Source organism: Electrophorus electricus, chromosome 3, assembly GCF_013358815.1.
Source record: "Electrophorus electricus isolate fEleEle1 chromosome 3, fEleEle1.pri, whole genome shotgun sequence".
Lineage (NCBI taxonomy): Eukaryota > Metazoa > Chordata > Actinopteri > Gymnotiformes > Gymnotidae > Electrophorus > Electrophorus electricus.
This window is the reverse complement of record NC_049537.1, coordinates 22002936-22027960: the sequence shown is the minus strand read 5'-3', so window position 1 is coordinate 22027960 and position 25025 is coordinate 22002936. Positions and strand designations below refer to the sequence as shown.

At 50.5% G+C, this 25025-nt stretch overlaps 1 protein-coding gene across 16 annotated transcripts in view; it reads right to left on the bottom strand.

Moving 5' to 3' along the window:
- The window catches only part of afdna (afadin, adherens junction formation factor a), a 73852-nt gene that overhangs the window by 34190 nt on the left and 14637 nt on the right, over positions 1-25025 (bottom strand). For 9 of the 16 annotated variants that reach the window (XM_035524266.1, XM_035524267.1, XM_035524270.1 and 6 more), the window contains exons 2-11: positions 9779-9974; positions 9568-9680; positions 8489-8649; positions 7885-8045; positions 7017-7174; positions 6028-6121; positions 5629-5766; positions 4655-4699; positions 3304-3398; positions 2642-2895 (exon numbers count right to left, since the gene is read on the bottom strand). In XM_035524266.1, coding sequence (XP_035380159.1) covers positions 2642-2895; positions 3304-3398; positions 4655-4699; positions 5629-5766; positions 6028-6121; positions 7017-7174; positions 7885-8045; positions 8489-8649; positions 9568-9680; positions 9779-9974 — 1415 coding nt within the window. The remainder of the gene's footprint in view (positions 1-2641; positions 2896-3303; positions 3399-4654; positions 4700-5628; positions 5767-6027; positions 6122-7016; positions 7175-7884; positions 8046-8488; positions 8650-9567; positions 9681-9778; positions 9975-25025) is intronic. The other 7 variants (XM_035524268.1, XM_035524269.1, XM_035524279.1 and 4 more) reach the window with 3 other exon arrangements.

Sequence of the window (25025 nt, the reverse complement as noted above, 5' to 3'; positions counted from 1 at the left end):
ACCGAATACAAACAGACACACACAGACAACTCCCTACGCCTCCCACGCACACACGCTTGGAAGTCCTGCAGTCAGTCAACGACTATGTCGGCTAAATGAATGAGTAGGATTCCCGCCATCTAAATATATACCCGCGGAGCATTTTAATTCAGTTTCACAAAACCACATGAGAAGAGAAGCACGCTGAGTAAAGCAGTCGGGTTTGGAAGGTGCTCTGCAGGCGGAGAGAGGCCACTCCTCCTCACCTTGATGCCCCGCCTCCGCCCCCACACACACACGCGCTACCGAGCATGCTCCAACACAGCGTCACAACTCCCCCTCTGATTATGAGGATTTTCCATTTAGCTGCATTAGATGTGAAACATGGTTCTAACATTTGTATTCTGTGCATTAGGGAGGATTTAGGAGACTAAAACAGACAGAAAAGTCCCATTAACAACAACTCTCTATTCCTCTTGATGAGGCTTTCACAATAGCAAAAATAAAGAGGCATCAAAAAATGTTAATTAAATTAAATCACCACATCCCGTCGCCAGGGCCCTGTGTCTCCCCAAATATTGTGCTCTCCAACATCCTGTCCCATCCTGCTTACAAATATAACCCCTGCAACATGAAACGGGGGATGAGATCTGTAGACATGAGGGATGTCACACTAGTGCCTTCCCCGTCAACACAAAACTTATTCTAGCACAGCACAACACTCTGTGTTTACACAAACACAGAAATCTAGTTTCTCTATTAACACAGACATAGCGACCGCGTATTAGACACATGACGCACGGGACAAAATGTACAAGGAATGCCCTAAAGGCTGTTGGACTCTAAGTCCTAAAAGCTTCTACATACACACAATTCCACATCACAGTTCGGAAGCAATCTCACCAATCTGATCTGATGCTGATCTAAAAGAAGACACAGCAAGAAGCTGTGAACTCGTGCTATAAACATCTGTAAGGCAACATACTGTCAGCGCCCTGCACCCCAACTACAAAGACCAACACGGCTTCTACTCACCAGTGCCGCGCTGCGCTCCTGTGAGCCTGATGGTGTACACTGGAACCGGCTGGCCCAGGATTTTCTCCTTAACTACAGGGAAGGACGTGCGTGCGCGCGCGTGTGTACGCAACTGCCCTGCCTCTAGCACACACGCTGCCAGTCGCTCCCTCTGCAGTGACACGGCGCCACACCCACTCACCTCCAGCTAACCGAGCCCACAGTGATCAGATCGGAGAGGCTCTTGGTGAGGCCTGAAGTGTGCCACGACCTCACGCCCCCTTTCTTCTCCCTTTCCTTCATTCTCTCTCTCGCGCGCGCTCTCTCGCTCTCCCCCGTTCTGCTGTAGTGACCCCCTTTGCGGTGGCTGCCTGGCTGCTACAGTAATTACAGACTTAGTGGAGCAGCTGGGACAGGCATTGCAGAGGACAGCCTTCAGGAAGGCCCCCACCCGCTTCTCACACACGTGGAGCATTTGTTGCCATGGTAGCAGAGTGCCCAGCACACTCGTGACCAAGAGCGACAGCAGGAAAATCGTGAGGACAACCGCTGACGAGGCAAACGCTGAGCTACAATGCAAACCACATGCTTCTCACACACACACACACACACACACACACACACACACACACACACACACACACACACACTGCTGCTCTAATAGGCTTACATACTATAGGTGGGTAGAATGTGACAATTACAGTTGGGAAGGGAATCATTGTCATATTAGCATCTGCTGAAGTCTGAAATTCTGATGTCTAAATACAAAAACATTTTGTGACAGTATTGCCTCAAGTTTATTAAAAAATAAGGCAAAAAAACAAACAAAACAAAAAAAAAAAACTATGAAGTATATTCAACTATTATAAAATTATACATACTACATATGAAACAAACCCAGCACATTCACTGAACGCACTCCACACATTCTCTTCTCTATTCCCCCGCCTCCGGCAAAAATGGAAGTGCCAGAAATAGCTCCGCTCTGCGAGCTGAACTGCGGAGTCTCAGCAGCGACTGTGCAGCAAACTAATGTGATCACAGGCTATGCTCGGCAGCGCTGTGACACCCTCTTACAGCGTGCTGGCATAAAGAGTTCTGCGCTCTCGAGCTGGAGCGAGGCGTCCTCAGCCCCGGCCCACAGCACACCTGTCTGGGCTCCTTTCTTCAGCCCGATCGTGTTTCTGTGCTCACGCCTTTCCTGTCCCTCATTTCTCATGGCAGACTAGAGGAGGAAGCTACGCCAGCCTTACTGGATTCCAGACTGCGGAATTAATCATTTATCCACGGAATATAAACACGCATACGCGCACAAAACCGTGTGTTACATTATTTGGATACATCGCAAGTCTATTTAATCAACTGTAGCCAATGGGCAGGGGGGAGCAAAGCAGTCAGTCCAGCCACAGGGAGAGTGTTACAGCAGTCAGCTGCCACTTCCTGTGTCTGTGTTTATAAAGCTGCTCTCCATCGCGCAGCCCCCTACCAGAGTTCCACTAGATTTCTCCCTGGAAGCAGATTCTCCCTGGAAGCAGATACTCTCTCGCATGCATCACACTCCCACCCTCATCGGAACAACGATGGGACGGGTTACAGCGTGATGCGACCCGCCGCAGCTCGGGCAACAGAGCCGACAGCAGCCGCTCACCCCGATTTGTGTCTGCCCTTCACCATGGGCCCCGGGTCCCTCTTGGCCATGGCGTGGTCGTAGCTGGGGTCCACGAACTTGAAGACGTGGGCAGCGCCGAACTGCAGCGTCATGCCGCTGCGTAGAACCGTGGTGTCCGAGATCCTCTGGCCATCCACGAAGGTCTCGCCGTCCAGGCTGGCTGGGGTGACCGTCACCAGGCCGTCAGCGTGCATCAGGTTGCAGTGGTGGGGGAGGATGCCCGGCCCAAACAGCTGCGAAGGGGGAATTAATGATGGTACTGGTAGAAAGTGTGCTCATCAGAACATATGATAAAAGTTGCCCAGTACATCAGTGTATAGGAACTGCAATGTTCTAACATTTGCAATTACTATCAGGTTATTTTATTTTGATTTTATTTTGTTTTTAACATGTAGCCAATTTTTCCAAACACCCAAGGGCATACATGAGCAAATATATATGTAAAGGTATTAAGGCCTCTCCTGTAGTAGTGAGTAGGGTGTGGGGTAAGGCCTCTCCTGTAGTAGTGAGTAGGGTGTGGGGTAAGGCCTCTACTGTAGTTGTGAGTAAGGTGTGGGGTAAAGCCTCTGCTGTAGTAGTGAGTAGGGTGAGTAGGCCTTTCCTGTGGTGGCAGTAGTGTGCAGGTGTGCTTTTCTGCTCACCTGGATGTTTCCGTCTTCACCCCGCTCTGAGCCGACCTCAGTTACACTGTGCTGCAGTCGGTAGAGTTTGGGCTTATCCCTGGAGTCTGAACCATCTACACACAAGTGACATCACACACCCACAGTCTACAATATGCACGTTATTCTTATGCAAAACACACACAACCTGCTTTTCTCAACACTCATATTCGCAAAACATTTCACATCACTGATGTATACAGTAATTCATACACTAAAGAATCCACTTATGCGGGTCCTCACACATCTCGCGTATATTGAACATCAACTACTGCACCACTGCTACCCTAAGCAGGAATCACAGCAGAATACGGAGCTCTCTGGTTCTGTGGAATCATGCTCTGGACAGACGAAGGCCAAACACGGTCGCCTCGCGGAATCGGGAGGATTATGCGGCAAAGACGGCATCTTATTATTGTTGAATTTGGAATGGACATGATTACGCAGCAGAACGGTAATGATACGTTTTTATAGGCTTTTTGGAATGTATGAGGTCTTTTTGGTATTCGGTGTCCAAAGAAAGCTATTAATATAGGAATCAGGAAGTAAACAAACAGGACACTGTCAATCTGACCAGTTATTTGCTACTATGCAGTATTAATCGGACACCGTGTGAATTCCTGTTCCTCCTGCTGCTCGCAGACACTCTATAATTGATTTAAATCTTTTTGTAATAAAACATGCAGTTAGACAGTGTTTTTTGTAAGGCTGAGTAAAAATATTGATTTTCTAATTGATTGTTGATCCAATCAGTGCTTACAATTAAACATGTATGTTCTAGTGCATGCAGGTACACAGCTGTGCTGCTGAATCAGTGCTGACTGCTGATAAATAATTGCATGTATTGATTTGATCCCTAACTTCACATTAACGTTTTCAGTAATGCACCATGCAACAAATTTAACATCATGTAATCAACATACAGCATTCATTCTTAGGAAATCCCTGTGACAGGCAACACTAATTATATTGATATTAGAAACTGATTATCAGACTGTACAAACTGAAATGGAATCAAATTGGATTTTGTGAACCAGAATGCATACTCAGCCCTAGGTAGCTTTGGAATTGACCATGATGTGCTTAGAAGCGACGACTTCCCTTGATCACAACACTGTACTGGCATATTGCCCACCAGAATACAGGAGTGTTATAAAGTATGGTGGAATGAGGAGCTTAACATACGTGAAGTTTGATTACTGCAACGTTTACGGTTAATTAGTGATATGGACAAAGCACATAGAGAAAAATAAATTATAGTCAACTAAAGGTTTTTCATTCAAAGATGGAGTGGGAGGCAGAGTGGCGCGGCAGGTGAGGAGAGGTGCATTACCTTCGGGCTGTCGGTAGGCGTAGTAGGCATAGTGATTCCCCCGCCCTAGGACAGGACGCATGCAGAGAAGCCAGGAGCACACAGCCACAGCATGGGCGCACACACACACGCACGCACAAACACATGCGCCCACGCACACACCATGCAGAGGGAGAAATGGATAGATAGGCAGAGAGAGGGAGATGGAGAGATAGAGGGATAGACAGAGAGAGATAAAGAGATGGGTGACACAGCAGAAGAAAGGAGAGGAGGGGGGGGAAAAAAAAAAAAAAAAAAAAAAAAAAAAAAAAAAAAAAAGCACCATAAGCAGGTTGCCGCTCTGATGTTTGTTAGCCTTCACCACCCCAACCCCTGAGCCCAAGACCCCTTTACCCAGACCCGATATTTCACCCCACGCCCCTCAGCTTCACATGTTAAACTTTATTATATTTATTATTTTGCATGTTCATATAAAGCGCATGGACATTAATGAGCATTGGTTATTTACACATATGTACACTTGCAGAGAGAGAGGGGTTAGTGCATCACACGGACAGTTCTGGTCAGTCAGGAGGAAGGTGAGAGTGGAAGCAGCAGTGGGGCAGTGTTAGAGCCTCACTAGTGGGAGCTGTGACTACAGTGGGCAAAGGGCCACACATGCCTGACTACAGGGGCCACAGTGCAGTATTTCCCTGAATAAAGGGGCCACGGCCACTACGTCCCTGACTACGGTGGTCACAGGTCCGACGCCCCTGAGCAGCTGTCTGTTAAGAGAGTAGAAGCCTGTGAGGTGTATCTGAGGGACCTGGCCCCTGACCTTCAGCACGCCCACCGCCCTCTGGCCCTCAGATGTGGGAAGAGGCATACAGTAGCCATCAACACGGACTGGCTAACAGGTGATGGCTGAATATTAACCTATTTTAAACTGATGTACTAGCTCCAAGATCTTGTAAAACATTCAGAAATGTGTGTGTGTGTGTGTAGGTCTGTCCCACCTGGGCTCAGCTCGACCAGGTAGGGCAGCTTTTCCGGGGGCAAGGCTCCATGCAGGGAGCCCATGCGGTCATCCGGCTTGCGGCCCTTCTTAGGGGCGTAGTCTGGAGGCCTCTTCTTCAGCTGGAACACTAATGCCTCTGTAAGAGCGCAAGAAGTAACGCCAGCAGAGGGCGCTATTCGTAACCCACGTGCACAGAGACCTTAATACTGTTCAGTGCTGTTATTTACTGTGATTGTCTAAAAGGCTAAATTACTCTGGCTTCTCGCATGCATGATGCGTTTATTGCATTTTTACTGCAATCTAGCTGATTATAAAGTAAGAATCTAGTAAATATCAGCACTCATCTGGAGGAAAGGGAAAATAAAAATGGAACATTAGTGTGTGTGGTATGTGGGACCTTTATCGCTGGTCCAGTCTCTGAAGATCTGCAGCGGGCACTCCGCGTCCTCCAGTACGGTCTCCTTCACAGGCTTATCGTCAGAATGCACCACCTGCGCAAGACACAGGAGCCATTGGGTTCGGTCAGGGGACGAGAGGAGGCAAGCATGCTGTGTGGCTTCTGCGTGCTGCTGCTGGGCTAACGTGGAAGCGGAGCCCCCACTGAACTTAAAACGGGAGGCGCTAGCGGACGCTTCACCCCCCCCCCCCCCCCCCCCCCTTTGGGCTGCGTGAGTTCACTGAGGCCTTTACTAATGAGCTGCGTGTTTAATTAAAAAGGCTCTTGATGCGATTGGTTGAGGAGAACATTGGGAGATTGGGAGAAGGCACGGCGGGGAGGTTAGAGGGTTTGGCACCGGCAACGTTTTGTCACGCGCTGAAAGCGTAGCAGTTTCGCATCTTTCTGAAGCAGAGATCTGCATCAACCCCTCTCTCTACCCCCAACCCCCCACCCCCCACCCACCTGTCTCTCTTTCCAAGACCCTCTGTAGCTGCCCTCGCATGCTGAGCTGGCATCTGAGAACCGAACAATTCAACGACTCAGCATCACAGAAACATCGCATCGTGGCTTTAATCCAGCACGCTCAGGACGGTCTGAAATATGAATGATTTCCCTGGTAGAAGGGCAATGACCGGAAACAGCTTGATAATAATGCTAAAGTCTTGGCCAAACACACAGCAAGGAGTCTGGCTAGTGCACACGCCCGCTTTTAAACATTACTAGTGTTTTTTTTCCCACCAAATCGGAAGCATGAAAGGGAGCTCTAGTAAATATCTGTAAGAGGGTCGTGACTGTGAGCCAGGGCTCTCCATAGCATCTGTGCATCAAATATGCTCCATAACAATGAACAACAGTCAAGCGCACGCATACGCTGTTGTTCAACTGTGGGGCTGGGCTGCAGTGTCCCCGGAGGGCTGGAGGGTGGGCGGTGGGGGTGTGGCTCTCACCTGGGCGATGCAGTACTCTCTGGGATTCTCCTTCTCCAGTCCGTACTTCTCCAGGGCCTCGGCCACGGCGAAGTCGGCCGTGTCGGTCGTGGAGAGCAGGATGGTCTTGTAGGGGATGTTGGGCTTCAGACTGTCCGCATAGATCCTCAGCGTCCCCCCTGAGATATGAAAGCGAGACAGAGAGAGAAAGAAACAACAATATGTTTTCATTCTGAGGAATTCGGTGCTGCCTTCCTCCGTCCCTCGCTCGCGCCTGCCTCTGCCGAGGAGGCACATCTGCTCTGCACATCCGGCCCGTGTCCTCTGTGCACCGCCTCACGCCGGCTAGGGGGGGAGGCTCCATCCACGCCCGGCCCACAGTCCCCGAACCGAAAGCGCTTGTAGAGAGAAACCCCGTGGGTCATCCCACATATTAAGGCACATCTGGATCTTTTATCCGAGCTGGCCGGGACCGAAAGAACAAACTTGTCAATCTGCTCCAAGCCCCTGTGTACATGGAGCTCCAGAAGGAGGCTCACGTCCAGATCTGCAGGGCAAAGCCACATAGAATAAAACGTATGCTGAGGAGTTGCCAGGCTCTCTGGAGCGCAGGCTGCTGGTCACAGGTCACCAAGAACAGTCAGATCCAACCTACCGTCATGAAGTCAATCCCGGCACACATGCCTGCAGTCCCAGTTTATACAGCAGAGGCCCAAACTGGGACACACAAACTGATTACAGCATATTCACTGCGCCAAACACCCCTGGATGCCGCTGTTGGGCATGTCACTGTGCATGTGGGTGTGTTACTGTGTGTTTACCCGAGCCGTGCCAGCTGTCACTGCTGGGCGTGTTACTGTGCGCGTGTGTTACACGCGGGTTCGTTTACCTGAGTCGGGCCGGCCATCACTACTGCGAAACTCCTGCATCCTCTTCTCCAGCTTCTGCTGTCTTCTCCTCTTCATCACCACCTCAGGGTTGGAGATGGTGCGGGTGAAGCTGGTCTCGGGCATGTCCTTATACACCTCCGCCGCCAGCCGCGAGTTCTCCCTAAATGGCACACGCGTGCACGCACACCCACACAAATAAGAGTTAGACAGTGAAAAGTGGGTATGGACAAAACTGGCTGTTAATGCACCGTGGCATTACATTTTTACAAACTAGTGAAAGAAGCACTGCTTTAACACAGTGCTTCTGAACCAGTACCCAACCACGTTAGGAACCCACCCAACAAACACACACACACACACACACACACACACACACACACACACACACACACACACACACACTCACACACACTCACACACACACACACACACACTCACACACACACAGAAAAATATCAAGGCTGCAATGTGCCTCAAGTTTAATTAGTAGTGTTATAAAGCTGCTTGTTCATCCCTAGAAAATCTAATGACCATCCCTACAACAGGGACGGGGACGCCCCGCACGGCCCACGGCCTCGGGCATGAACAACCCCTGGTGCTCACCCGTCCTCTCTGTTCAGCGCGTGCTCGTCGCCGTCGGGGATCCGGGCAAAGGCCTCTTTGTCCTTCCTCTTCTCTTTCTTCTTCTCCTTCTTGGACAGCGTCCTTTTGAAGTTCTGGATCACGCCCTCCTTCTCTTTCTCAGGGCCATTGCTCTGTGTTTTCTGGGGGAAGAGAGAGATGGGATGTGAGGAGAGGGCAGGAGGGGTGAGAGGAGTGGCCCGGGCGGGCGTCTGCGACGATGAGCCAGATGTTGGGGCGCATTAGGCAATATTGCCTTGAGTCCCGAGTAACCCAACAACAAATTGCACAACTGTCCCGAGAATTTAGTAAAGTGGGGTTCCATAACACTCTCATGAGTGAATAAAGCCAAAATGGGCCAAAAGAAAAGAATCTTGACAGAAGGGAGAAGAACGAGAAGACAATGAGGAGAAGTGCTCAGGAAAGACGAAAGGCCAAACGATGAGGTTTGTCTTTCCACTTCAAGTACTGGGACCTCAGTTGCATGCTTTCCACACAGACAGACACACACACAGACCCCAGTGTGTCTGAAACTGTGTGCACAGACGTCTGCAGAAGCTGTTGTCTATGGAAGAAGAGCGTATCGAGGAGTTGGGGTAGAGAGTGTGTGTTTGTGATAAAGAGAGATGGTGCACTTCATAAGATAATGAAATGGTTTGCTGATGTCTGTCTCCCCCACCAGGAGTATAAGCACACTGGGCAGAGTTTCAGTTGGCTCTGTATGTGTAGGTTGACTGCATGCACGCACACCACTCTGGAGCCTAGAGGCGAATTACTTCAACATTCGTGTGTGAAAGTGCCCCCTGAATCATAACTGACAGGCATTGTAGCCGAACCAAGCCGCTGAAGAGCTTACGGATCAGGGGGCTTCGACCCTAGTCCCGTGGAACCCATGCACTCTGCACTTGTGGTTTTCCAGAACAACTAACATAACAGCAGCCTCCTGAGTTTACTCATGCTTTTATATATAAAAACCAAAAACTTGCACTGCATGGGGACTGAGACCAGGACTCAGTCACTAGACTTGGCACTGAGAAGCCAAGTCTAGCCCCACCCCTCACCTTCGGGACAATGTCATTCTCGTTCTTGAGGACGAAGCGTCCCTCTCTGTCGTCTTTGTTCCAGTTGAGCTGCACCACCAGTGGCTTCTCGTCCAGGTCCAGCTTCCGCTCTTCTGCCAGAAATGGGGGAAGTACACTAGTCACCACCTCTCCGCTTTCACACAAAACCCGCCACCCCCCTGTGCCACCCCCCCGCTGTGCGGCCACTCACCACCGCTGACGTGGACCTCGTACAGGGAGTATTTGGGTGAGGAGAGCATCCTCATGTCGGGCCGGAACTTCTCAGCCAACGTCTCGATCACGTCTTGCGTGGTGGCCGTGCTCGACACGCGGATGCACTTGGTGGCGAAGTTCCCTGCCACCCTGTCCTGGAAGTAGAATCGCATGACGCCATGGAACTCCAACTCCTGTCGTGGGGAGATGGAAGAGGCGTTAGTCTGGCAGGTTTCATCCCTCACTCACGCTCTCAAACCAGCCTGCTTGACGGAGGTCCTAGTGTCTATGGGTTTTGCTGCTCCCACTCTGCAGAGCTCCACCCCTTTCACTTAACAGCCACACCTCTTGAAAGGCCACACCCACCTCTTGGTAACGGCGAGCAGGTGACCTGTAGCGGAGGTGGGTGAGGGAGGGAGGCTGACCTTAGGTGATGTGCCTTTGTCTTGCCGCACGGGACTTGCAGTGGGTTGACGGCACCTTTTGTTCCACTACAAAAGTCAAGCAGGTGGTTCTGCACTCGCCTCTTATTTCAGAATATTGTTGGAGCAACGTGAGCCTTAACTGATCATCTGCGTGTGTGTAATGAAACCCCACGTAGGACAATCACAGCACAAAGGCTTCCAAAAACAACATGGCCGCTCGTATACCCTAAGGTATCTTCCAATCCCAGGTAAACCTCTCTCTCAGCCCTGTAACACACCTGGCTATTGACAGGGTGGGGGTATTTACCCCCAAGTGGTCAAGAGGGATTGTCTACTAAGTATTCAATAAGCCAGAACTAAAAATTTCTAAGAAAGGACAAAAGTTGTCCATCTTTGATCATACTGAGGCAAGCGTGTAAGAAAAGCAAACAATTTTAAGTGGAATTTCCCTCCAATTTTTGTAAAGTCTCCATGGCAACAGGAACAATAGGGGTGAGGTGACTTCCTGTCTGACATTTCCTGCCTGACCTGATTATGTTTTGTATAGTGTGAGTTCATTTGTTGGCCATGTTTATTTGGGTATGATTATTAGGGGTATACCACTACCAACAACACCTGGGCTACAACACACACACACAGTATAAGGACAGACTGAGAGGGCAAAAAAGAACACAGACACAGGAACGAGTCAGAGGCAGGCTGAAACTCAACTGTTTGTTCTCTTTCAGACACAGGACCACCTTTGACCAGGACACATCCCAGATAGCAAGGGCCTAGCCCAGCTTAGTCACCACACACACACACACACACACACACACACACACACACACACACACACACACACTCCCCTGGCTGGGGTTTGGGGGACTGTAAATCAGTAGTGGGTGGAACCCTGCACTTCCACCCATTATCCATCTGGATTTCCAGAATTCCAAAATGCTGGTGTAGTTTGGTCTCAATCTCTCTCCCTGCCTGCGGGATCACCCTTGTGCCTGCAGAGGTGCATTATGGGTTTGCAGTCATACGAAGAGAACAAAGAAAGACTGTGGCCTAGTGGATTCAACTGAAACCATACAGACCTTCAACTGGTGAAGGAGGGAAGGTTTCAGCATGGCAGGAAAACTCACCCAAAATCCTGTTAGCACCTCACACACTTTCACGCTGTTCACTCAAGGTTAGAGTAAAACAGCAGCGTACGTCCACAGCAGAGACGACCGACACTGGGCTATAACTCGTGCCTACCAGCAGGGGGCAACAAAGCGTCATTTGATATAAAATGTCTCCAGTGTGCCCTGGCAGCCAGGATCTGGAAGTGAGCCCCATGCGGTCCCAGCTCAACCCCAACTGCCTCGACGCTGGCGTTTAGCAGGAGACAGAGCGGGCAGTGGCTCAGGTGAGGCTAGTTCAGAAACCTCAGACACTGGGGCTTTTCAGCAGCCAGGACTAGAGCTTCGCAAATAACGCGGGCTGTTCTCGACGCTCTCAGGACTCTCAGGATGAAAGTGCGGTTTGTCTTTGACAGACCATGAAAAGAAGCGCCGCGGAGCACAAAGGCAACATGCTAATTGGCCGTGCCGCACACAACGTGTGGGACTAAACGCTGAGCTGCACGGGAAAACCGGACTACAGCTATGGGATGAAGGGGGGGGGGGGGGGGAAGAAGATCCAACCACCTGTGAGTGTATGTATGTGTTTTGGCAAGACAGAGAGCACATGTGTGAAAGGAGTGGGGCAGGACATCGTACAGGACATGAAATGACCTGCTCCGAGGTCACCGCTCATCCCTTAACTACAATTAGCATACTAATAGAGCAGCAGGGCACTCAGGAGGCCTGGTGGGCACAATAACTGATGAGCAAACACCGCCCAGCCAATCAGTGTACATGGGAGGGGAGGGGCAGGAGATGACCTCGACAACCGAGTCATGTGATCAGGACAAGGGGGGGCAGCATGGCGACAAATTTAATTGTGTGTGTGTCAAGCACTGTGTGGGAACAGGACAGCAGTGCAGCACCAGTCACCTCCAACACACAGCAATTCTGGGAGGAATCAAAGCCTGTGATGTGCGCGCGCGCGGTTGTGCCTCTCACAGCTCTGCCTCCACACCAGAGAGCTCGCACGTCTGTCGGATAATCGCAGGGAGGGCGAGGATTGGCTGGGAGGCGTTTCGCTGTTTGATCACATGCACGAAGCTACGAGTCTCAACATTACGTCACTCCTCCAATAGACACCCTGTGCAGCTAGAGCAGCTTGTGACGCACATGCATGTGCGCAGACACACACACACACACACACCTCTGTCAAACTGGTGTGTCAATTTACTGTCAATACACAGAGGTGAAAGGCACGCACGCACACACGTCATAAATTCGTCAATTTTTAGCACTTTTCTTCAAGACAATACACAGAGGTGAAACACACACACACACACACACACACACACACACACGAGACTCTGAGTGGCCTCTGCGGGAGCCTCCAGATGAGCCATTTCCGAGGTGTCCTTAATCAGATGTCTGGAGAGCGGCGGAGAAGAGTGAGAAAGCCAATTACGGTCAAGTTTACATAACAGAGGAGTGGAGCAAAGGGCCGTGTAAACAGCCCCAGAAACATGGCCTAAAGGTGGACAGGGGGGATGGGAAAAGGAGGAGATGAAGGATGTCGGTCGGGTGATGTCAGGGGAACACCCTGTCTGTGGTACGCCGTCGGGCGTGCTGTGTTGCTCAGCGTCACGCAACGGGGTAGAAGCAGCAAACATGATCTTCAAAACAGAGCGCCAATCCTGCCGACAACTAATGAAGACAAACGGTGACTGATCAGCCTGACCCCATGCTGGGGCTGGGCAGGGGACAGCGGTGTGACCGTGCCGCGATATGAATCGTTCTGTCATTACTGATTGGTCAGCTTTGGCTTTAAAATGATATTTAAGGTCGGTTTTAAGATCCAAGACTTCTCAGTTTTGCATTTTCCCCTCCATCTTTTGTCGTGGTAGCGGGACGCAGAGGCGAACAGCAACGACTAGCAACGGGCACTCCCTCCGCCTGGCACGGCTGCGACGAAGCTCTGCGAAGAGGCTGGCGTTCGCCGCGCCGGGCAGCAGGTGCGGGGAGCTCCCTCGCGGGCCGCTGCCAGGAACTGACTCGCTGCACAACACGCCAGATAAGATGGGAGTGTGCGCACACGTACAAGCATGATGTCATGTACCAGGAACAGACAGTATGAAAGGAATCTTGACTATATCTCTGCCTTTTATCATTAACTAATTGAAGATATAAACCTTTAGGATATCTACGATGCTCATTATTACACAGCCTAGCACAAATATAACTGTTATTAAACTCTGGTGCATCTGATCTCTAAGCAGATGGTTAATGAATAAACAATGGCAGGAAAGAGTTGGCAGGAGGAGACCAGGCTGCCGTGGGAGTCCTGACAGCCACAGACAGAGTGCTGCTCTCCGTCTGTGTGGGACACCGTGTGGCCCAGTGGCGCTGCGCTGGGTGAGAATCCGGCTGGGCTGGGCTGGGCTGGGCTGGGGTGAGGCTGGATTCTCACGCCTGGGGTGTGGCAGGGAGGAGCTCTGTGGAGGCTGGGACAGGGCCACATTACAGCGGGAGAGTGCGTGGAGGAGAATGGCATGGTGGGGTCGTCCATGTTAAGCCGAGTGGTGGGGACACAGTCGGTCCTGCCCGCCGAACCCCGCACGGACCAAGTCTGCGGGAAGACTCGGATCAACTTACAGGGCAGGAAGGAAGGGGGGGGGTTCTTCTTGTAGCAGCACCAAGATTAAAATCTGTTTACTTCGTTTACTGAGCTCAAGTAAACAGACATTACATTTTTAATGATGGCTGAACTAGCTGAGAAATCCACGCCTGGAGGAGCTAGGCTGAAATTTAATCACTGCCCTGTGAGAACGGAACGATCTTCGCCACACAAGAACCGCAAGCCAGCAGCAAGGCCACTAAACGCCTCTCTGGGGAATCTGAGGTCAGAAGATCCCGGGGTGGGACGGCTGCTGGCAGGAGACGCCCGCTGTGCTGGAGATGAGGGCCATGGGAGCAGCCAGTGCCATCTCAAGGGGTTGTCCCATATAATATTGCAGTATTACGCCAACACTGGTTTCACAAGCAGGTGCGATATAATATTAAGAACTCTCATAAATAAATAATATATAACGCTTCTTCTATTTAGCACGATACACTTTGGTTTCATAAATGGCCATTTTAGGCCGATGGTTTTACATCAACGATTTTGTTGCAAAACATCATTGCAATTATTTTATACAAAGTTGCCTGAACCAAAATCCTGTGCCCGGGGGCAGCCAGTCCGAGGCCTAAAACAGCCCCAGGACCAAGCTGGGTGAAGGGACCTTTACCGAGGGCACCGCGCTGTGCCAGCCACAGCACAGCGGACAGGAAGCCTTCCCTCCACAGGCCTTTAATCAGAGTGAGCATTATTTGCATGCATGTACATGATGACATCATATCCTGGCACCAAATCTCAGGCTCTCAGCTCCTGCCTTTCCTGTTCTCACACACACACACACACACACACACACACACACACACACACACACACACACACACACACACGCTGTTTATGTGGTTTTGGTGAAATATTAAACATTACGACTGGGAAATGATGCTCTTCAAGTATGACTTCAGAAAAGACTACAGAATATGTGCTCTGCCACGAAGACGTCAAATACAATTTCAGCAGTATTTTTATAGCAAATTCAAGCCATGCTGGAATCTTATAAAAAAAATAATAAAATGATGGACCATAATAAGGCGAGTTGTATGAAATAATGAGTGACTGTTTTGAGGTAATTAATTTGCTTTCTGTGGGACAACTCACACTGGCCATATAATTAACTATCAAATCTTTTAATCTGATCATCCTGTCTGAATGGCTGGTCTCTACACACGCCAGAGACCACCTGCCTCTCTCCCTGACCTCATTTCACCAGGCCTATTGCTGGTGTACTGATGAGCAGAGACACAATTTCTGTGGCTGTTGCCTGTGTGCTGGTGTGCAGAGACATGGCTTACGTACGAGTGTGTGTTTTGCGAGTATTTTGAAAGTTTTTTTTAAACATCTGGCTCCATAGTGGTCTCATGCTTTATTCAATGTGCCCTTAACACAAACGTTCCCTCAAGTACGCACGCACGCAGAACACACACACGAACCACACTTGCGTGCCTGGACCACCGGGTAGTTGGTCCAGCTTCGCTGAATGGGGAGCATAGCTCAGACTCCCTCCATGCAGACGTCGCAAGCACTCAATGGTGTCAGCAATACTCTCAGAGCTCTATTCTGACTGGTCGCTCAGGTCGGACTCTCACCATCGTCTCCAGCTCGGCTCTGGTTGCAGGAGCATAGGCCCCACCCACACCTGCCATCTCAGCCCAAGAAAAATGTGCGTAGTAGCCTGCTTGTGCAGCAGGATTAGGAGTCCCTAGAGTTCTGCCTTGGACTTGCCTCAAGATCTGTTAAAGACACACGTGGGGATTGATGGAGGGTTAACCAAATTACCCATGCACTGCTGACCCAAGCCCCTCCAGACCCTGAGCCAATCAGAGCTCAGGCCAGCATCTGTCAGGGTGTGGGTTTGGGGAAGAGGAACATTAGATGTGGGAACTAAACTCATTAGTAATAGTAGCAGACCATTGTGTGTGTGTGGGTGTGTGTGTGTGCGTGCGCGCGCGTGCACACGTGTGTCAGTGGGGGCTGACCATCTCCTTTCCCTGGGCAGGAAAAGCAGAGGGCAGGAGTTGAAAGGCGATTTCCTGTCCATCACACAGGAATGACCACATCCATACACGGATGAACACAAAATCAATTTCCAGCCCTGTGTCAGTGCCCCATCGCTTAAATCAGTGCGGAAAATGAGCAGGGTCAGCGTTCCTGCGCACAAGACATGAAGCTGCTCATCGACAATTAGAGCACATGCAAAACAAGCATGACTTGTTCAACCTTAAACAATCAGCCACAGCTGTCAGCATGTACTACATTGGCACCGACTTTCACCTGACCACATTTTTTTTTTAACCGAACCACAGACATGTAGCCAGGCGGTCCGGAACGCTGAGGAACAATCCCGTGACACCGTGAGCAGTGAGCGAGTGCACGCGATCCTGCCCTCCTGCCGGGCCCTCTCTACAGCCTGGGGCTCCGCAGCTGTTTTCAGTGGGGGGCGTAGGGGCCGGCGTCCAGCTCCTGGCTCGTCCTGTTTGAGGGAGGCAGTGGGGATAGTCCTTCTCTGCCGGGGGGGGAACAATGAGACCCTTTCACACACCCACCACCTCCTTATTGCCCTTCCTCCCCCTGCGCACCTACACCAGACTGCACTTGCTCACTGAGCTGGAGAGTGCTTTCAGTGTGTGTGTGTGTGTGTGTGTGTGTGTGTGTGTGTGTGTGTGTGTGTGTGTGTGTGTGTCTCTCTCTCTCTCACTCACACTCAAATGAGAGAGGAAAAAAAAACAGACACAGAGAGAGAAGACAAACAAGGGAGAGAAAGAAAATCTTTGTACACATATGCACAAGCCTAGGAAGGAGGTGGCTGACTAGGGGAGTGGCTTTCACACACAGTCTCTGAGCCAGGGGAAGAGGAGAGAAGCTACAGGGTTAGCCATTTACTGCAGGAATGTGGCTCACAGAGAGGCGTCTCAGGGGCTGTCCCTCACACCCGTCCCCGCACCAGCGCTATCTCCTAGGAGACAGGGTATAGCTATGTGAGGGTTCATGCAGAGACAGAGACATGGAGATGGGAGTCAAGTCCCACATCAGCCATGAAATGGGTCCAATGGGAACAGGAAATGGGGAGGAAAGTTCAGCGACCAGCTACATCCTGAGCTGCCCACACTAACAACCACAGCCCTGGGGAGCGAGCTACGCTCTCTCAGCCACCCATTTCCTCTTCACCGTATTTCCCTCCAGCCCATACACATTTCCTTCATCCTCCTCCATGCCAGGACTCTGAGCTCCTGGAACGCGTGGGGGTTGCTGTCTGGCAGCCTTGCCGCCTTGCTCCCCCCGCCCCGCCCCAGACCCTGGGTGAGGAACTGCAGTCTTAAAGCATCTCCAGAGAACTGCAAATCCCACGAGGCTAAGGCCCCCACCCCTCACCGGCCCAAAGCCCTCCTTGTGTAGCAGGCACGTGTGCCAATAGGAGCCCATACAAAGTCTGCTTTGGTTGGCATCCCTACTGGGGTCATGCTGGAGTAGGAGCTTCAGGTCAACTGCTCACTACTGTTCAGCTGGTCACCGTGGCACAGACTCCTGGAAGAAAAGGCGACCGCCTTCGTGACGGGGGTGCGAGAGCAGAGGCAACATGCGAAGTGTGAGGTGAGAGAGAGGGAGCCAGACAAGAGCAGGAATGCAGCAAGGGCTGGAAAACATATGAGCGCACTCGTTTCCATGCAACAGCCAGAGGAGAAGCACTTGGAAGGAGATCGTTTCAGTCTAGCCAATAAGAGGAGGCCATTGAGTGACAGGACTGGCTACTGACCCTTCCTCACACATGGTGCTCGCAATCGGTCACAGCGCTTCACCCAGTGGCTGTTCTGGCCCCAGACGAGAGTGCTCAGCTCAGGGGCCCATACCTGTGATTTTCAAGTGCAATTCACTCATATTGCAAGAGCATCCTTGCCTGTACCAGCTGGATAGGAAGCCCAGGCAGCAGACTGGGTCAAAAGCTGACAGGGAGAGGAGATGGATGAAGGCCAAGCTAGATGAGTCCTCCTGATGCTAGAGTCCCGTGAAGGCATGTCGTGCGGCCAGGAGTCAAAGCCTGCTTCACAGCACTGCCTGTCAGAAACAGCACCTTCCAACCAGACATCCAGGGCCTGTTTTATTACAGACCGACAGAGGGTGGATGGGTTAGAGCGGGCCTCTGCGGATCCCTCCATGGCCTCGTCCCTGGGGAGGGGGGAGGCAGGAGACAATGGGAAGGCAAAGCGCTGGCATCAGCAGTGGTGCAGCGGCAGCTCCATGCGGGCAACGACAGGCCTCTCCAAGCACACCTACCAAACAGCCCCAAGCTACCTGGCCAATGGGGAATTACAGGAGAGGTCAGGCTCGCAAGACAGACAGGACAGAAGGACGGGCAGACAGACAGAGCCACAGAGCGAGAGAGAGAGCGAGCAAGAGACACACGGACAGACAGCTAGACAGACAGAGAGAATGCCCACCCGCTGCGTCTATGCATGACCACAGCATTCTTACATGAAATCAGAAACTTTGAACTTTGTGAGACTGATATGAAGAGCTGAAAACAAATGCACTTTAAATGATGCATAGATTGTTTTAACATCAAACATTCTTCTGTGAAGACCCCACCAGATTAAGTTCCACATACTGTACGGCCAGTGATAGAAGCCACAGAAATCCATTTGGCTCCCACGGACATGCTGGAATGCAGACAGTAAAACTGGACAGGTGTTTCAGGGTGGAGGGGGACCTGAGGGAAAGAGCTCTTAACCTCTGGACTGCCTGAAGGAAACCTCAATTTCCTCTTTGGATCATTAGGACCACAGGCGGGATGTTTGGAGTGGGTCATCCGGGGAAGGGGGGGGTTCACCTCCAAGGGGCCCCACCATAGGCGCGCTCCCCAGGCAAGACAAACACCAATCTACCTCCCCTTACCTCTCACCAGCTGCCTGGAGTGTAGAAATGGCCATGCCTGTATCTCCAGTGCCATGGCATTCAGAGTGTAATGAAAAGGTGGCCGATAGCTGCGCCACCCATACCGCAAGACAAGACAAATGTCTTAGCAATGTTAAGTGTGCCGTCCTGGTGCAAAACGCCATCATCAGATTTCATCTAAACCAGCCAGCGATGATAGCGTGTGCGAGACAGAGCAGCTTTTCTTTTTCTCTCTCTCTCTCTCTCTCTCTCTCTCTCTCTCTCTCTGTGTGTGAGAGAGAGAGAGCACGCGCGTGCGTGTGTGTGTCTCATGTTGTTCAGCGTGCTGAAACGTGCACCATGTAAACAGGCGGGTAACAGTACCTGGGGTGGGGTTTCTAGTGACCGCAAGAATCAAAAGGGCAAAGCTGTGTTTTGGGTCTCTGTGGCCCACGTGTCAAAGAGCCAAACCAGCGGCATTTCTGGCACCCATCCCCCACTGCCCAAAGGGCAGTGCTGCTTCAGTGTGCTATCAGACCCTGGACCCTGGGTCCAGCCGCACCAACGCATGTTTGACTCATGTCAGCTCACATATACAGGAGCAGGAAACCAGTCGTTTGGAGCCAGTGTTGATAAATTTATCATCAGGTACTTCATGTTGGATCATGTGATCATCAGTTGTAACGGCTACTAGATGCACAGATCATACAAGCAAAAAAAGAAAAATGGATGCTACATTGCTGAATTGTGCTGAGACTGGCTGCAACTGGCAGTCAACTACTCTCGGACCTGAAACCAGAACCCCGGCGGGCAGCTGGCTCTTCTTCCTCAGGCGCTATCTGGTTTCTCTGAGCACGTGTCCGCAGTGGGACCAAACCGTGCTCCGTGGCCTCACGTTCTGAACGGCGGTGGCTGTATTTGCAGAGACCAGGCCGGGCTCTGTTTAAGACCATGACCTGCAAAAGGAGAGAGTCGACCGGAAGGATTCTCGCCAAGCTGGTTGCTCCGCCTGCTCTCATTTTACCATGCGAGGTCATCGAGCAGGGCAGGGGATGAGTGAGCAGACTCGGGACGGTTTCCTGCTCCTCAGGTGACTTGACTGCGTCCGTGCTATGGGGAATCCCGGGACACTGAAGCTAGCTCGGGCCAACGTAGGAAGGAGAGAAGCCAAGTCCGTTTAGGCTAGCAGCATCTGAGGTGGGCCAGTCCATCTCAGAGTGTGACGTGCTGACAGAGCTTGAGGTTTGAGGGCAGGAGTGACGATTGGGAAAAAAAAAAAAAGACTCCGGAGCTGGAGCAGCTGAGGCAGGAACGCAGGCTCGGTCAGGAGCCGCGAGGACTCTGGCTGCACAGGTCTAGCTTGTCTGTCTACACAGGTTCCAGATATACCCAGCTTCCCCAAGCTCATGCCAAAACTTTCCTCTCATCTGCCTGTCCAAGTCCTAACATTCCTCCTTTTAATAATGCACTTACATGTTACTGTGGTGTCTGTTACATGACAAGGAGATATTTGCAGCTGTGCCAAATGAATAATTCACTGACACGCGGAGTTCTAAACCTTGCCGTGTGTAAATTTATCCCACACACACACACACACACACACACACACACACACACACACACACAGTCTCTTCACTGCTGTCTTCGTGTCAGTAGGAAATATCAGGTAGAGCCTTTTCCTTTTAGGCCAATTAAAAATGGTGACTTTGTGAATTCAGTACATACGCCAGTTTGCACAGTGGTACTGTGGTCTCGTGGTCAGAGAGTCCAGGAGTGCCTGGACGACTGTGACAGAAGCTGTTGAATGTGTGTCAGCAGAATTCTACAACCTTCCAATGATTAATTATTAAAGAGATCAAAAAGAGAAAAACAAACAAAAACAAACAAAAAGCAGAGTGCCAAGATGAAAGAAAACTTTCATTCATTTTCCCAGGCTCTCCCTTTGCCCCTCACACACGCACGCATGTGCTTGCGAACAAAAATGAGTCATCTTTACCGCACACAAATTTGATTCTGATCTGACTGAGCATTGCTGACATTCAGTCATGAGTTTTCAACGCAACCTGCTGAGCCGCACGGCAGAAACAGCCAATCAACTGTCCGGGACCCAAGTTCCCCTGAGCACGCTCAAGTCCAGCCTCGTTGCCGTCACCGGGCTGAGGCTGGAGCCTAGCCGTGCTTCCGCGCTGGGAACACCTGGCAACACTTTGCATCACACCACGGGGGGCGGGGAGGAGCTGTTCCCTCTCCGCGCTCCTGTAACGCCTGACCCTTCCAAAACCCCCTTCCAGGCCAAACTGAGCACGGGCCTTTTGTGGACCCCTACGGGCTGGATAATCAGCAACTGTTGTTTGCTGTGGGATTCAGATGACAGTCAGTTTGAGGAAGGAGGCCCGTGTTGGCGTCGGCCACAGGGCGGCGGGAGAACGCTCCACCTGCTGGCCGCCCTGCAATCGCGGCCGCCTCTGCAAAAAATGGTTGGATACTCGGCTGTGCGTGCTCAGGTGTGCACGGCTCCAGGGAGGGACGCTGCGCAACAGACAGCTTTTAAAAGATGGACATGCTGGCAGTGTGACGAGCCTCTGAGAAGGCAGTCGCCAGCTCGGCTTCTTCAGCCCGTATTCTATACGCATGTCGTCCGCAGCTTGGCTGCTGCCATTCCAGGTGCCAAACAGAAAAAGACAGAGCTCCTTCAGGCCTTTACCCAGTTAGGAAGACAGACAGAAAGATAAACAGACAGACAGGCAGACCAGATAGGAAGACCAGGCAGGCCCGACTGCAGCTGTGTCAATAGAAAGGCTCCACCCTGGTACTGGTTCTAACACTAAAAAAGAAAAATTATGACTAAGGACGATGTGAAAACCTGCTTTGTCTTTCTAACGTCAGTAATTTTACGGTCTTCTGTTAGTACAGGACAAAATCAAATCAAATCAATTGATAAATAAATTAAAACACATGTGAAACCTTCCAGCCTGATTGTCTTGAACAATCGTTTTAATCCGGCACAGGTAAGAGGCTGTGAAATGTGGTGGAGAAATTGGTTTCAGTGAAGGCTAAGCCATAATTTTCATTCAGAGCAACATTTATCAGGATTAGCTATTGTTAATGTGCACTGAGATTATTTGGTGCATAATTTGTCTCTAGATAAACACAAGGATTAAATGACCATGTGTTGCATTTGGCACTGGCTTGAGTGTCAAGGGAGGGACAAATGGCACCCTGCTCACTAGAGAGTGTGTGCACAGACACAGGCTCACGAAAGCAAAGACATTGTTCAGCTCTCTGGAGGCTTCCCTCCCCCATAGTCTTCAGGGAAGAGATCTCCGTGTCTCCTCGGAACGTGAGTGTGTGTATGTGCGCGCGCGTGCATGGGGTGGACATCATAATCCCCTTGCTGTACCAGGCGGTGAGGGGAGCAGTGGAGGAATGTGGCACGCGGGGTGTGCGGAAAGCCAACCAGGGTAAGTGCTTTCCCAGAGAGCGCATGCAGCGGCAGGGTGTGTGTGCGCGTGTGTGTGTTTTGACTTCATATGTTGGGACTATTGAAAACAGAAGGGAAGAGCCCTGGAAGAGCCAAAAGAATAACCCCTCCCTACCAGAAATGTTGAATCTATGGTTATGAGACTGTACATCATTAAAGAACTCAAGACATTTAGGCCTACTATTCAATACAGCGGAGCAGATAACTATCTGGTTTGCCCATTCAATTATCACACTGTCATTTGTTAAAGCTGTGAGATAAAGCTTGGAATGACGTGTTATGAATGCATCATTCACAATACATGCAGGGTATGCATTATACAATGTCCTGTTTTGACCAATTTTCCATTAGAAAGTTCAGGATAGTGAGCAGTTATCCTGAAAAGCTGTTATCCTGAGGGGCATCCTGTGCCTAACGTTGCATACAGCCTGCAAGTTCTGATCTGTGACGCTCTGAACATTATAACTGTTGAGAGGGCAGCAGACGTCAGGGGAAGGCAGAACGAAGCCGAGACCAGGGGCTTGACAAAGTGGATATCATCACACATGACCTCGCCTCACGTGTGTGTGAGTGCACACACGTGTTTGTTTTTCCTGTCTCTGTCTCTCTCTTGTGACCATGCCGTTGTGGGTGGCGACTCTCTGGTTTCATTGTATTGTGGCAGCGAGTTCTGAGAGAAACAGTACTGCTCTAATGGGGATTACACAATACAACCAGACCTCTACGCAGCAGACGGGGCCTGCACAGCAACGCCACACTTCTCGTTGCCACACACCGTTTGTGTGGCCCGGGACACACCTCTGCATTCCAATTCGTTGGAATGCATGTCATAATATAAACATCCAATACCATTCCACAGGATCATGTTTCATCAAAGTAAATGAAACAAACATTCCCAAGGAGTTGGAAACTGATTTAGGAACTTAAAGCATTCAAATCTGGGCAGAGGAGCCCTGAGCTCAGTGCTTCATATACAGAGATAAAAGTAGGCAGAATGATTTTCGAAAAAGGGATGTTCGTCTCGGTGCAGGAATGCATCGTCGTCCATGACGTGATGGGTCAGATCAGGTTGGCCCAGGCTGGTCCAGGTGGGGGCACCCCGGGGAACCATCCTGACTCGCCGTGACGAAAGAAGTGCCAGACTTGGGAAATTAATGACATGGGCAGAAGCCTCAGTCCCCTGCGCAAGGGCAGATGAGCCCTTTGCAGTTTGACTGAAGGATGGTTTATGACTGCAAGTGGCATTTTGGAGACGAAACTAATAGTGACTGGTGACCTGAAGCAGGACTCTGGAATGACCTCTGACGAGGCAGTTAGTCCCAAGCTGGAAAAACCATTAAAAGCAAAACTACAAATCCAACAGCGAGCCACATAGATCCAGTCCGCTGCAGAGTTTCTCCTCTACATCTTTACCTACATATTCCACTCCGTGGTTGGAAGTTCAGGTATTTAAAGTTACAAATAGTTTCTTTTCCCTATTCACCAAACTAAGCAATGTTTTCACTCATGCTGCTCTACTGTAACAAGTACCATCTGAAAGCAGTTTTTGGCTTCTAGAAAAGAACAAGGTATATTTACTTTAGAAGACTGGGTGTAATTATGAACTTCAAAAGCAAAGTCAAGACAGAAGTGCACTCCCTCCTCTAAAAGTAAAGGGCATGTCAGCGATGATCTGAAGCCTTATCTGGGATAAACAAACAAAGTTGACAAACAATCCTGCCCCCCTGCTCTCGTGCTGTGCTCGTAGGATGCTGTTAGCACCAGCAGGAGCTGTGAGGTATGTGACGACCACAAACTGGTCAGCGTCAACGTCCTTCCAGCCCTGATGACTTGGCAGGAGTCCGGAGAGCAGGATTTGGATCGCGGTCTAGTCAGCCCCCCTTTTCACAAAATCTGGTCTTTTCCCTTAGCTAGTTTACCTGAGCCAGAAGTCAAGGCTGTCTCGGGACGTTATGGACTGTCCTCTTTCGCCCTCATTAAGCTTATTGAGAAATCCAGCTTTATGAAACACTCTAAGAGCGACAGCCGATCGAGGTTGTCAAGGGTTAAACAAAAACAATGGATACAATACATGCACTAAAACAACAAAGAGAATATTGTTACTTTTCATGGGGGGGGGGGGGGGGGGAGACCAGTCGGCTTGGTTCATTAGTTAAGAGGAATTCATCTCTCTCTCCCCCGCCTCCTCACAGCAGTCTATGGTCCTGCACTTAATTACACTAACTAATGCTATTCAGGGCACCATGCACAGAGCAAATCACCGCCGCCCCAATGACAGGCGTGTGAGAGCAGAGGAGAGAGTTGGCAGAGATTTTCAACAAGAGATGCTCTTTTAAGCAAACCATTGGAAATAAAGTCTGTCTTATATTACCAAGCCTCAATTTAACCACCACCACAAAAAAAAAAAACCCAACAACAATAAAAGAACAAAAAAAATATTTCCAGCTCAGAACTCAAAAACAGCAGGTGCCACACTGACACGACATGCCTCAACATCTTTCCAAATAAACACCCCTACCCAAGCAGCTCATTAGCACCTGCGTGCTTAACTCCAAATCTGCCAAACAGCTCTGCTGAGCTAACTGGGAGGCGCTGGGCTGCCGTATCTATGGATACGACAGCGCAGGCTGGGTGTAGTCAACATTTACACACAGACTGTATCAACAGCGCTGCGATAAAGATACACCGACCTCAAGGCTGAAAGCAAATCAGCA